This window comes from Mytilus trossulus, chromosome 12, assembly GCF_036588685.1.
Source record: "Mytilus trossulus isolate FHL-02 chromosome 12, PNRI_Mtr1.1.1.hap1, whole genome shotgun sequence".
NCBI classification, from domain to species: Eukaryota; Metazoa; Mollusca; class Bivalvia; order Mytilida; family Mytilidae; genus Mytilus; species Mytilus trossulus.
The window spans coordinates 39299375-39313027 of NC_086384.1; the positions used below are offsets into that span (position 1 = coordinate 39299375).

General features: G+C 33.3%; 1 protein-coding gene across 2 annotated transcripts in view; it reads left to right on the top strand.

Moving 5' to 3' along the window:
• Positions 1 to 5483, top strand: part of LOC134692041 (neprilysin-4-like) — a 43502-nt gene extending 38019 nt beyond the window's left edge. For both annotated transcript variants that reach the window (XM_063552396.1, XM_063552397.1), the window contains exons 18-22: positions 618 to 751; positions 1808 to 1873; positions 2459 to 2557; positions 3520 to 3596; positions 4012 to 5483. In XM_063552396.1, coding sequence (XP_063408466.1) covers positions 618 to 751; positions 1808 to 1873; positions 2459 to 2557; positions 3520 to 3596; positions 4012 to 4111 — 476 coding nt within the window. In that variant the 3' untranslated portion in view covers positions 4112 to 5483. The remainder of the gene's footprint in view (positions 1 to 617; positions 752 to 1807; positions 1874 to 2458; positions 2558 to 3519; positions 3597 to 4011) is intronic.
• The last annotated feature ends 8170 nt before the right edge of the window (positions 5484 to 13653 follow it).

Sequence of the window (13653 nt, forward strand, 5' to 3'; positions counted from 1 at the left end):
TTATTAGGTTTAGATGGGCATTAAGAAAATAGAAGTGCCGAAGAATATATACTGCACAGAATGCCCAAAATGCAAATGGTACTTGCAATGTAGTATATGGAGAAAACTCTGTTTAAAGAACCAGTATGAGCAAACTCTATATATTCAGTATATGATTTATCTCAAACGCCTAAACATAATAAGCGTGTGAATATTTATTTCCTTTCAAAGCCGCAAACAGATTTTAATTTGTACGGCATATCAGTGTTGTCTATATAAATGTATTTCAACTGTACACACATGTTATTACTATTGATGCAACATTGTATTTTGTGTTGCATTTGATAGAGAATGATATTCATGAATAAAGATATTTAGATTTTTGAAATAATTCAGAACTCTTTTTCGTTCGAAAAGGACTAAAAGACGTCCACAATGCAGTCATTTGTTGCCAATGAAAGTTCGTCATATTCTAATTGATTCACTATTAAAATATACAAATATTCTATACTTATTTTCAAGTTCAATATCAAACTAAAGTTGCAAATTAAATGTTCAAACAAAGCACGTGCATCTCATGTTTTGTTCAAATTATAACATATTTTGGAATATATCATGTCTTTTAATTGATGTTGAAGGTCGTCAGTTTGATAAAGATGGCCGACTTGATCAATGGTGGAACGATAGTGCAATTGAAAGATTTAACAAAAAAACAGATTGTTTTAAGAACCAGTATGGTAACTTTATAATACCAGAAGCAGGAGGAATTAAGGTAATATTTGATTTATGGTTGACAGGGAACATGAAATTTGGTTTTGGGCAAGGTACATATTTGTAGGTTGACTTTCAATTCGCCGTTTCAGATTCTAATACATTCTGGGTAATATTTTTAAAAGCGATCACCTAAACGATGTGATTGGTTTAAAACGTCCTAAACAATTGAATTTCAACCAATGACGTAACGTTATTTTCATTTCGGTGTACGAACAATGAGATAACCCATATTCCTTTAGATTATGAAAATGCGAATCACCTAGATTGTTTTAGTACTTACCTGACAAGGTTAATAAAGGCAACAGTAGCCTACCTTGTGTTCAAAAGTCATAAATCGATTGAGAGAAATCAAATCGACGAAACTACAGAATACTAAATTGCAACAAAAAACAAACGGCAATGCAACAAACATAGAAACGAACAATGATTTCAATAATCCTCGACCATACTAGCAATCAATCAAATGGTCGTCCCCTAATCTTTTCAGTACAACTGGTTCAATCCTTTGAATCATATTTGCTCCCCTGTTAATCAAAATACTAGACTATGCGTTTTGGTCATGTCTGTGAGACATTCATTATTGATGTTCATTTCTATATTTTTGTATGGTACTATCCTTTCGATTCTGTGCAGAAAATACAAAGTTCCACTTTAAGAACCACACACTAAAGTTATGTGCCTGTTCTGATAGTCTTCACTACAAAGAGTATTCCTTTTATTTATCTTTAATCTATATCAATTTTCATCGTTTCATCACAAAAAAGGAGAATATGTCGGAAAAAACAGTAAAGCAAGGAATCCGTTGTGATCACTTAATCATATATTTGTGCTATGAAAAACATGACAGGTGCCACTAGTGGAGAAAGATTTGCGTAAATAGTTATCAGAGGTACCAGGATTATGTTTTCCTTGTTGTTCCGTCTTTTGTTCTATCTGAAAGAGATGCGACAAATATTGAAAGGAAATTCAAATCAATGAGAGTTGTTTCTTTAACTGTTAATTGGAAATTAAATGTATATAGAATAATATAACAGATTCTTCAAAATTATTTCAGATGAATGGTATCAACACTCTGGGTGAAAATATTGCTGATAATGGTGGCATAAAGCAAAGCTTTCGTGTAAGGCAGTTTTTAAAACAAGCTTCTGTGAAAGACAGATGTAAAAACAAGCTCATGTGCAAGACATATTAATAAGTAAACAGACTCGCCTGCAAGACTGGTTCAAAACAAAGCTTCCGCATAAGACTTGTTCAAAACAAATCTTCCTTTACTTGTAAAACAGATTACAAAAGTGTCCGTGCAAAACGGATTTAAAACAAGCTTCTATGCAAAACAGATTAATTAAAAACAAGCTTTTGTGCAAAACAGAATAAAAACGAGCTTTCATGTGATTAATATTACAATGTAACCTTCCATGAAGACAAAGTAAGTGTACGTAAAAAAAACGGAATAAATACGACCATCTCAGTCTCTGACAATTCATTTCTTTTTGTTGTCATATTTGACGTTGACAATTAGAAGGGATCGGGAAAATAAATTCAACGTTGAGGGTTTTTTTTAATTGCTTTTTTTTCCTTTATTGAAAAAACATTTTTTTGGTGAAAGCTGGAGAAAAAAATGTGTATTAATTTTCAATATAAATCAAACCGCAGTGGTAACTAACTCATTATCGAAATATTGTTTATTTTTGAAAACCAATTTCAGGGATATCAAAAATGGTTAAAGCACAATGGTGGTGAAGAAAAGTTATTACCTGGAGTTAATCTGACCAATAATCAATTGTTCTTTATAGCATTTGCTCAGGTACCTTGATTATGAAAATACAATTACTAGAACACCAACCTACGAAAAACAATTACTCCAACTCGGTTTACTTCGTTTTGAATATGCATAAAATATTTACCCCAAAACGTTTAGTAAAGATGATTGCTAACTTCTACGTTCATTGATCTTTGATGGGATGTTGTCACTTATAACTACCCGTTTTCTTTTATTATATATTCAGACCATATTTCGTATTGCATCAATTCATTGCACCGGAAATTTACAATCATTATGACTAACCTCAATTGTATGCTGTTGACAAATGACGTTTCGAGTTTTACATGTATGATCCGTTGCTAAAGTGTGTTAAATAAAATTGAGAATGGAAATGTGGAATGTGTCAATGAGACAACAACCCGACCATAGAAAAGACAACAGCAGACGGTCACTAACAGGTCTTCAATGTAGCGAGAAATTCCCGCATCCGGAGGTGTCCTTCGGCTGGCTCCTAAACAAATATATACTAGTTCAGTGCATGTAATAATGAAAGCATTAATAAACTCCAAATTGTACACAAGAAACTAAAATTAAAAATAATACAAGACTTACAAAGGCCAGAGGCTTCTCACTTGGGACAGGCGCAAAATGCAATGGTTAAACATGTTTCAGAGATCTCAACCCTCCTCCTATACCTCTACCCAATGTAGGAAAGTAAACGCATAACATAACGCACATTAAAATTCAGTTCAAGAGAAGTGTGAGTCTGATGTCAGAAGATATAACCACAGAAAATAAACAAAATGACAATAAAACATAAATAACAACAGAAACTAGACTACTATAAACGCTGAATTTGTTCGTTGGTTTTGCTACCACATTGATGAAATTGCTATTTAAGTTTAGGTGCAAGTAAGAATTCACCACAAATAGACGTTCCTCGTAGAATCTAAATTATAATCATTTAAAATATGAATGCTAAAATAATTTCAATATAATTTCAGATTAGATGCACAAATATGAGAAAGAAAGATGCCATCGGTAGTATATTGACTGCTGTTCATAGTCCAGCAAGGTTTAGGTAGGTTTAAAAAAAAAACAATTCTTATGTCTTTATAAATTGATATTGATAGAGTTTTATGCTGAAGGTCTTTAAGGGAGGGAGTATGTTTTTTCATAAAATATATTCTGATTCCCACTTTGATGAAAAAAATATATTCTGTTAAAGCATTGGACAAAAAAATATTCTGATCTCAGATTTTCTTCATTACTTATAGTGTTAAATTTAGAAAAAGAAGTATGTGAATGATAACGTTACGATGACGAACTAAATAACATTGTTCTGAATCAAACACAAAAAGTATACTTATATTATTAATGGTACATGACAAAAATAATTATCTTTTTGTTTGGCTTTTATCTTTCATTCAAAATATACCACGATGTTGCGTTTTTTTTTGTTATTACGTATTCTTAAGTATTTACGTTTATTTTAGAGTTATTGGCACTTTGCAGAACTTCGCAGAATTTGCGAGAGTTTACAATTGTCCGGTGGGGAGTTTTATGAATCCTGTAAAGAAGTGTTCCGTTTGGTGAGGATATTCTCTACAAGGTAGTAGATCGGAAGCTGTAACAAAGCTCGATGAAATATAAATAGCAATCTTCGAAACAGAGGCTACTGTTGACCCTTTTACAAAATGATACTGGTTCTCTCTTAAGCTTATTCCTACGATTGGACAATAATAAATTCAAAGGACCAGACAGTTGGCTAAAGCATTATCATTTTGTTTTGTTTTTCAAAGAGAAAAGCATGTGCAAATTATTCCAGAAATTGACGATTTCAATTTTCATCGATCGCGCGCGAGCAGTGTATTTTCAAATCGCAAACGTACCCAAATCAAAAATATACCCTGTAATTACTTTATGATAATCAATGATTGGCTGTGATCACGTTATGCTAACCATTGATTTGACTCAATTTCTTCATGTTATTTTTCTTAAGAAATATGTAGAAAAACGTGAATTCCGACACAACGTATTCAGACGTACAACCAGTTACTGTTCAGTAAAACTGTTAATAATAAATGCTTGTTATGTAAACATTGAGCACATGATAAAGCGTTACAAAACTTCAATATGCATATCAAGGAGTACATGTCTCACATGGATTAATCTAACTTTCTGTTTCAAAAGTTGTATGAAAGTGTGATAATTCAGTGCATTCGATTACAAGTTGCAAATGCAGATGAACATTTACATTTGGAATACAATCATAAAACGTCATTTTAAATTGCATCAACTAATGCCTTTTTCATTATTCAAATTGAACTCTTCATTATTCAACAATTAAACCGCATGTCTATTTATAATAGTGTCAAACGAACACTTGATTTTGCAGATAAAACATTTGAGAAATGATATGTCATTTTAAATAGCATAAACTACATATTATTTAGTGCTTCGTAATTCAAACTGAGATCATTATCATTTGGAAATTGATGTATGCTTATGTATGCCATGAAGTGTCAAACGAGCACCTGATTGATGTTGCAGATTGATCATACCGGAGGGATTATACTTTGAGCACACCTGTATTAAATATGCAAATAATCAGGAGCGGAGCAACAATTTTTTTTGTAAAGGGGGGTGTCATTCTAGAAACGCAATACGTATGGCAAGAAAATAGTGGGACGATTTAAGGATAACGAAAATCGTATAAATCGTCAAATAATAGTTTGCGATCAATTGGCAGCGCGTACGCCCTCAACGCCATTCACCTGGATCAGCCAGTGATATTGTAATACAGATGTATTTAACAGTTTGTGAATGTCAGTGGTAGGAACCAGCATTATAGAATTCTGCAAAACTACACAATGTTGATACTTGTTCGACAAATATATCATTTTTCAACGTGTTTACATGATTGAGTTACCATGAGATAGTCCTATATAATTAATATTTTTCATAATAAAACCATACAAATATTTTCATTTTGTTGATAAAATATTAAAAATGGCGGAAATGATGAACAACGTAAGTAACCATTGAACTGTCTATATAGGATATAACATCTCGTATGGAGAATTGTCATAAATGCTGCATCTTCCTTTTTAAATTGGCAATTTTTTTAACGAATTGGATTACCAAAAACACATAATGTCTATCATAACTCATGTTACATGTATCATGATAGTCTACAATCCTACACACACGACAGATACTTGGTTTTCGGGAATACATTTTAAAATTGATCAATAGAATCAAGATTGTGATCAATAAATACAACGTGTACGAAGATCTGGATGGTAGAAGGTTTTATTTATAGATAAAGGCAGACGTGGTATGAATGCCTCAATCTCCGGCGCAGAGATCATATCCGTTCTGTTCAATACTTTGTAACACAACACTCATATTAAGTGCAGTATTGCGGAGGATGGAACGGTTATGAACTCTGCGTCGGAGATTGTGAATGCCTATGACATGTACTCTCCATCCAAGTCACAATTTATAAGTAAACCATTTAGGTCAAAGTACGGTCTTCAATACAGATCCTTGGCTCACAACGAACAGCAAGTACAACATGTACAAATGACCCCATACATAACTAGTGTAAAATCCTTCAAACGGGAAACCTACGGTCAAATCTACATAAAAAAAAAAGAAAAACGAGGAACCTTATGAACCACATCAACAAACGATAACTGCTGAACAGCACATTCCTGACTAAAGACAGGTGAAAACTATTGCAGCGGATTTGAACGTTTTAATTGTACCAAATGAAAACTTCTCCCTTTTCTGAAACAATAGTATAACATCACAACATATTAAAACACACTATAAAATATTAACGCAAATTAACACACAAGGAAAGGTCTCTGAAAACACCGCAAAGGACCTCCTTTGTGCACAAAGGAGCACAAATGAGCACTTAGGACCCCAAAGAAGTTTGTTAAGAGCACAAAGGACCTAAAATTTCCTTAAAGCATATAAATATTATTATTCCTGAAGGAAAATCTAAAAAAAATCAAACAATTTCAATAAAAATTGCGATTTTTATAATGTACGATTTGGTGTTATCACCGGTATTGGTTCGGAACCGACTTACCACCGGGCTTGGTTTGTGTATGTAAATTTTTAAATAGTTATAATATAATGCGCATGAAAGAAAAAGTCAATTATTATTCTTAATATGTTGTTGTTGTTGTAATGCTTTTGTAAGATCAGAGACTTTACCAAAACTACGAAAATTATGTAAGGATACCGATTATTTGCTGGGTTTTGTGTCTGGTATGTCATCATCAACTTGTTTCCCTATGTATGGTAATATGTATTGCCATGACGAAAACGTTTCTAAAGGCACACAGGGCAATAATTCCAAAAGTAGGAAGTTAGTTTGAATACACAGTATTTCATAAATTTCAAATTTTAATCAAACTTAATTCTGCACAAACACAAAGTATGTACCAAAATTTTCTCACATTGAGATTCTTAATTGATTTAGGACACACAAAGTGAACAGTATAAGTTTTATTCTTAAGGTAGGAAATTGGTTTGAATTTTTCAATCCGTTTTTCAGAAAATGTATTCTGGTTTTTTTATTCTTTTATAAAATTTTGAGTAAATGTTTTATATTTCTCCTTTTTTTTTAACTTCAATAGACGATGTCTTTGATTGCGGAAATCTCTATTTAGAACATTTTCAAATTATTGTGCAAATGTCTGAAGTTTTTTTTGTTCGTTTGTATATTAATCAAAAACACATTGTAATTATTTTTTAAATGGCATTGTTTTAAAAGACTGTCTTTTATGAAACTAACTGTAAAGAATTTAAAACGGTTTGTTCATCATAAGTGCAACCAAGTCCTCATTAAACATTACTTAATAATTGTAGAGTTGAAATCTTGATAAACATTGTTTGCTTTATATTTTCGTTTTAATGTCTAGTCTGTATTTATATGTTTGTGTTTTCTTAATATTTTTCAATACATGAGTGTAAATTTAAATCTTATAGAAAAGGTCCGTAATCTTGTTCATATCCGTACCGATTACAGACACGGTTTCGTAAATCTTCAACGTTAATACGAATTTAACTCAAGTATTTTAATAAAAATCAATATTTTTTTCGTCAAAAATCCCTTTTACTCCATTTTATAAACAATTGCAGGTCCTTTGTGCTCTTATCAAACCTCAAAGGGGTTTAGTGCTCCTTAGTGCACAAAGGAGGTTCTTTGTTGTGTTTTTAGAGACCGCACAATGAACGAATAAATTTATCTGTGATACCTGAATGCAAATACATAGTTAAAAAAAAATATAAGGGATAAATAATAAAGGTGAAATGTGAATAAACAGGTTCAAACAAAGTTAAAGTATGATACCGCTGTGAAATGTTAAAACAATTTTGAAAAAAAAACTGCGCCATATGATACACAGGTAAATGAAAATAATTTTGTTGTTTAGCATACTTCTTCATCTGTGTGTTTAATCTTTCGTTTAGGAAAACCAAGAAATTTCTGGTTTATCAATAAAACTAATCTAACACTCAATAATAAAACTATACAACTGTTGCTAGATAAAAACAGCCTGTACAGGTGCCAAAACAGTATTTAAGGAGAAATGAAATAATGTTGATGTTCGTAGTACGGAGAAGTGAACATTTGTAGTAGTTTTAAATAATCAAAGCTGGTATAAGATCCATATTAACATTAAATAACAAAAAAAACATTGCAAATAGGGTCAACAGGTCAAATAAACAAGAAAGTACGAATTGACAGTACTTGCAGTTACTGACAGCTAGGTTGAAGCCAAAAGCGCCCGGAACAGATACTTGTTTTTAGGGAATTTGAAGAGTGATCAACAGAATCAAAAATGCAAGGAAGATTCCATGTTTAGGGGAAAAAATGGGGAGGTAACGCGGCAGGAACATAACATTTTATTGACAATGAAGAGCTGACGACAAGACAAGAGGTATTCGTGCGTAATAAATATTTTTCTTCAGTGGTTCAATCTTTTTCTTACATTTTTTTTTCTAAGCTTAACAGTTGATATCAAGTTATTAAACGGTCAAATGTACATAGGACACAGCTGAATCCTAACGCTCTCTATAACATTAACCCTAAGGATGTTTATAACCCTAACCCTATTGCTGTCTATAATCCTAACCCTAATGCTATATATAACCCTAACCGTAATGTTGTCTATAAATCTGACCCTAAGGCTATTTATAACCGTAACGTTAGTGTTGTCTATAACACTAACCCTAATGCTGTCTATAACCCTAACCCTAACACTGTCTATAACCCTAACCCTAGTGTTGTTTATAAACATAAACGTAACAAACCGTAACCCTAATGCTGTCTATTAACCTAACCTTAATGCTGTCTATAACCTAACTCTTACGCTGTTTATAATACTAACCCCAATGTTGCCCATAACCCTGACGCTAATGCTGTCTATAAACGCCTTACCCTAATGCTGTTTAAAATCCTAACCCTAATAATGCCTATAACCCTTACCCTATCGCAGTCGATAACCCTAAACCTAGTGCTGTCTATAACCCTAACCATAATGCTGTTTTTAACCCTAACCCTTATGATTTCTATAACCCTGACGCTAATGCTGTCTATACCCCTAACCCTAAAGCTGTCAATAACCCTAACCATTATGCTGTCTATACCCGTAACCCTAATGCTGTATATAACCCTAACCCTAATGCTGTCTATAACCCAAACTCTAACGATGTCTATAACCCTTACCCTAATACTGTCTATAACCCTAACCCTAATTTTGTCTACAAACCTAACCCTATTGCTGTCTATAATCCTAATCGTAACGTTGTCTATAATCCTAACACTAGTACTGCTCATAACTCTAGCCCTTATTATGTCTATAACCCTGATCATAATGCTGCTTATAACCGTAACCCTAACGCTGTCTAAAACTGTAAACCTTATGCTTTCTATAATCCTAACCCTAATGCTGTCCATAACCCTGACGATAATGCTGGCTATACGCCTTATATACCCTTATTCTGTTTAAATGATGTCAATAACCCTAACCTTTATGCCGTCTATAAGCCTAACCATAATGCTGTCTATAACCCTAACCATAATGATGTCTATAACCATAACCCTAAGGCTGTCTATAACCCTAATTCTTATGCTGTCTATATCCTTTACCATGATGCTGTTTATAACTCAAACCCTAATGATGCCTATAACCGGAACCCTAATTATGTCTATAACCCTTACCCTACCGATGTCTCTAACCCTGATCATAATGCTGTATATAACCGTTACCCTTATGCTGTGTGTAATCCTTACCCAAGTGGTGGCGATAACACTTATCCTGACGCTTTCTATAACCATAACCCTAGTGCTGTCTTTAACCCTACCTAATGCTGTCTTTAACCTTAACCATAATGCTGTCTATAACACTTGCCCTATTGCTGTCTATAACCCTAATCATGACGCTGTCTATAACCCTTACCCTAATGCTGTCTTTAACCTGAACCATAATGCTGTCTTTAACCTGAACCCTAATGCTGTATATCAGTCATTTCAAAATAAAGTACAAATTCGGAATCTGAACTTTTCAAAAAAAAAAGTTAAAATAAATGCAAATTAATTTAAAAACCAAATACCATATTGCTTTGTCAATATTTTTTTCAAAATATGCAATCTTACCAACACCTGAGAAAATTTTATTTTAACATTGTGTGCCAGCTGGTGCTGAATTTTGTCCATCCTGTTACTTTTTTTTAACTGATAGCAAACGTGATAATAGAAAAGAAAATATCCAATGAAATGTGTGGCTCACACTTGCATAGCAGTGTTCATTTGAAATCACATTGACATTAATCTTTTATGTAGATTTCCTAAAAAAATCTTCAGATAGTCGGTACGTTAAGGAAAATCATCACTTTTCTTATTTTTCAAACGCTCTCAAAAAAAAGATTGTGGAGATAGTGGCATTGAAAATTTACTATTATGTCCCTTTCAATGATACTGACTGGAAACTTAGCCAATAGATCAGTTATGTTGATTGTCAAAATTATTTTTCACATTTTTGGGGGTAACAGGAACGAACAAAGTCAGTAACAGGGAGGACAAAGGCAGTAACAGGGAGGACAAAGTGGTAACAGTAGAGACAAAACTTAATTTACATCACAAAAAAATCGATTCTGAATTTCCTAGGGATACAAACGAGAGATATAAGTATTTAAACATTATACACGAACCATTTATACGTGTTTTATCCCTGTCCGGTTCAAACAAACAAAACAAAACAAAAAACAAATAAAAAATTGGTATTGCTGTTGTGTTGTATGAAGTAAGATTTAGGTGCCACAAAGTCGTAAAAATCAGTACATGCATAAGATGACATGCCTTTCTGTGAACTACCGCTTTTAATATTAAGTTCAGCATGTTGGTTGTTATTTATTTATCATATAATCTTCCTGAATATGCCTTTAAGTGTCCACTGGAGGCTAACCAATCACCAGAACAACCACCCATCGTACCGTCTTAGAGAAGGTTGAAGATGTAGGTGTAAAACGGAAAACTAATTTCATATGTTTAAAAACATAAAGACATGTTAAAGAACACAGCAATATAACAGAACGAAAATTCAAATAAAACATTTTTTTATTGTCGATGCTTCTGATATATATGTATCTGGTTTCTGACACATTTTAACCCTGAAGGCTTGTCATTCTTGTAATTTGGATCAACTCCATAAGGTAACGAAGAGCGTCTGATTTTGTTTGGATTCGGAATAATAGCTAATATTCAGGAAGTTGTAGCAGCTTTTGTCTCTCAATGCTTTTGGCAAATAAAAGCACGGAAGCATCCAAAAGAATAAGGGGGGGGGGGGTGTATGTCATTATAAAAATGAATAATACACACAGACTTGCCGCTGGTGTAGGTATTTATATTTGGAATGGCAAATAATGGAAAATAAATTAATGACCTGCAACTTTAAGACGGCAATAAATAATCAATGGGTAGAAATTCTTATTCCAATTAATGGGTCGATCCATACGTAGTGATGTGCACCTACTGTAGACTTAAACTTGTGTTCTAATCTTTTTATCTCCTAATATCATCTCATTTGAGTAAGATAGTGGTAGCTGTGAAATATATATGTGATGGAGAAGGGTTTTTCACATTGTCATTTTATGAATAGGGCAATGGACTTCAAACCACAACCGGGAGTATAATATACTGACATTTATATGTTGTGCACCCCCCTTTTTTGGAATAATAGACATTCGTTTGTGTCATAAGTATTGCTGTCGTGTCGCAAGGTCTGTATCTCTATTTGCCTGTAACGAGAAAGTATCATGTCTCCTAGAAACCAGGACAAAAGTTGGCAAAATATGATGATAATTTTACAACCCAAGCAGAACAAAATATCAGATCAAGGAAAAAAATAAACCAAATTAGGTTCATTTACTTCAAGAAACCTTTTAAGTACAAATCGCAAAGGGTAAAGCATTCAAGGACTATTGAAAAGAAACAATGCGTATTTTATATGACACGCTTAACTAATAGCTGTACAGTAATATCGGCAGCTGAATTCTTAAGAATAGATGCACAATTAATAATTTTGTCCATCCTGTTACCAGTTAATCAAGCACTTGACTTGTTCTAGAAATACCACAATAGAAAGGTACATTTTATGAATTAATATACCGTACGGTAATAAATATGTGTAACAATTTATTTGCGATAATGAAAGAGACATGTTGAGGTTTCTTACAGAGTATGTCTATCCTGTTACCATTTTTGTCCCTCCTGTTACCATTGTTTTTGTAACAGGAAGGACAGTAACAGGATGGAAAAATTAGAATATGACCCGTCTTGGTTTTAAATTAGTCGCTCCCTTATAATTGATGTAGTGTTTTTATACTTCCGGCCCATGCCTAAAAGAGGGACGAAAGATACCAAAGGGACAGTCAAACTCAAAAATCTAAAACAAACTGACAACGCCAAGGCTAAAAATGAAAAAGAAAAACTGCCTAAGTTACGGTAACACACGTTTCATTCGTCTTATACACTTAAAAATTATCTATTAACTGGTAACATTAAAGACATAATAAAAAGGTACGCATACATCAATACCTACCGATCTTTTGATTATGATGACCAAAATCTTTCCCCATGCAAAATTTCACCATGTCGTTACGTCCTGTATTCACGCCTACGACGTCATCATAAAAAAACGCCGTTATTGAAGGGAGAAACTAGTTTTATTCCGTAAACAAGTAAAAAGTAACAGGATGAACAAATATTCATGAACAGACATTCCAGTGACTGTGGAATAAAAGTTTTCATGATTTGAAATATGGAAAGTTACTTATTTTAAATTATGATATATGGCGATAACACTTATCCTGGCGCTTTTTATAACCATAACCCTAATGCTGCCTATAACACTTGCCCTATTGCTGTCTGTAACTCTAATCATGAAGCTGTCTTTAACCTGAACCCTAATGCTGTCTATAACCCTAACCCTAATGCTGTCTTTAATCCTAACCCTAATGCTATCTATAATCCTAATGCTGTCTATAATCCTTGTCCTGACGCTGTCTATAACACTAAACCTAATTTTGTCTACAAACCTAACCCTATTGCTGTCTATAACCCTAATCATGACGCTGTCTATGACCCTTACCCTAATGCTGTCTTTAACCTTAACCCTAATGCTGTCTATAACCCTTACCCTAATGCGGTCTTTAATATTAACTCTAATGCTGTCTATAACCATAATCCTAATGATGTCTATAATCCTAACCCTAATGCTGTCTTTAATCCTTGCCCTGACGCTGTCTATAGCACTAACCCTAATGATGTCTATAATCCTTATCCTAATGCTGTCTATAATCCTAACCCTAATGCTGCCTATAATCCTTACCCTAATGCTGTCTTTTACCTTAACCCTAATGCTGTCTATAACCCTAACCCTAATGCTGTCTTTAACCTTAACCCTAATGCTGTCTATAACCATATTCATAATGCTGTCTATAATCCTAACCCTAATGCTGTCTATAATCCTAATGCTGTCTATTCCTTGCCCTGACGCTGTCCATAACACTTACCCTAATCCTGTCTTTAATCCTTGCCCTGACGCTGTCTAAAA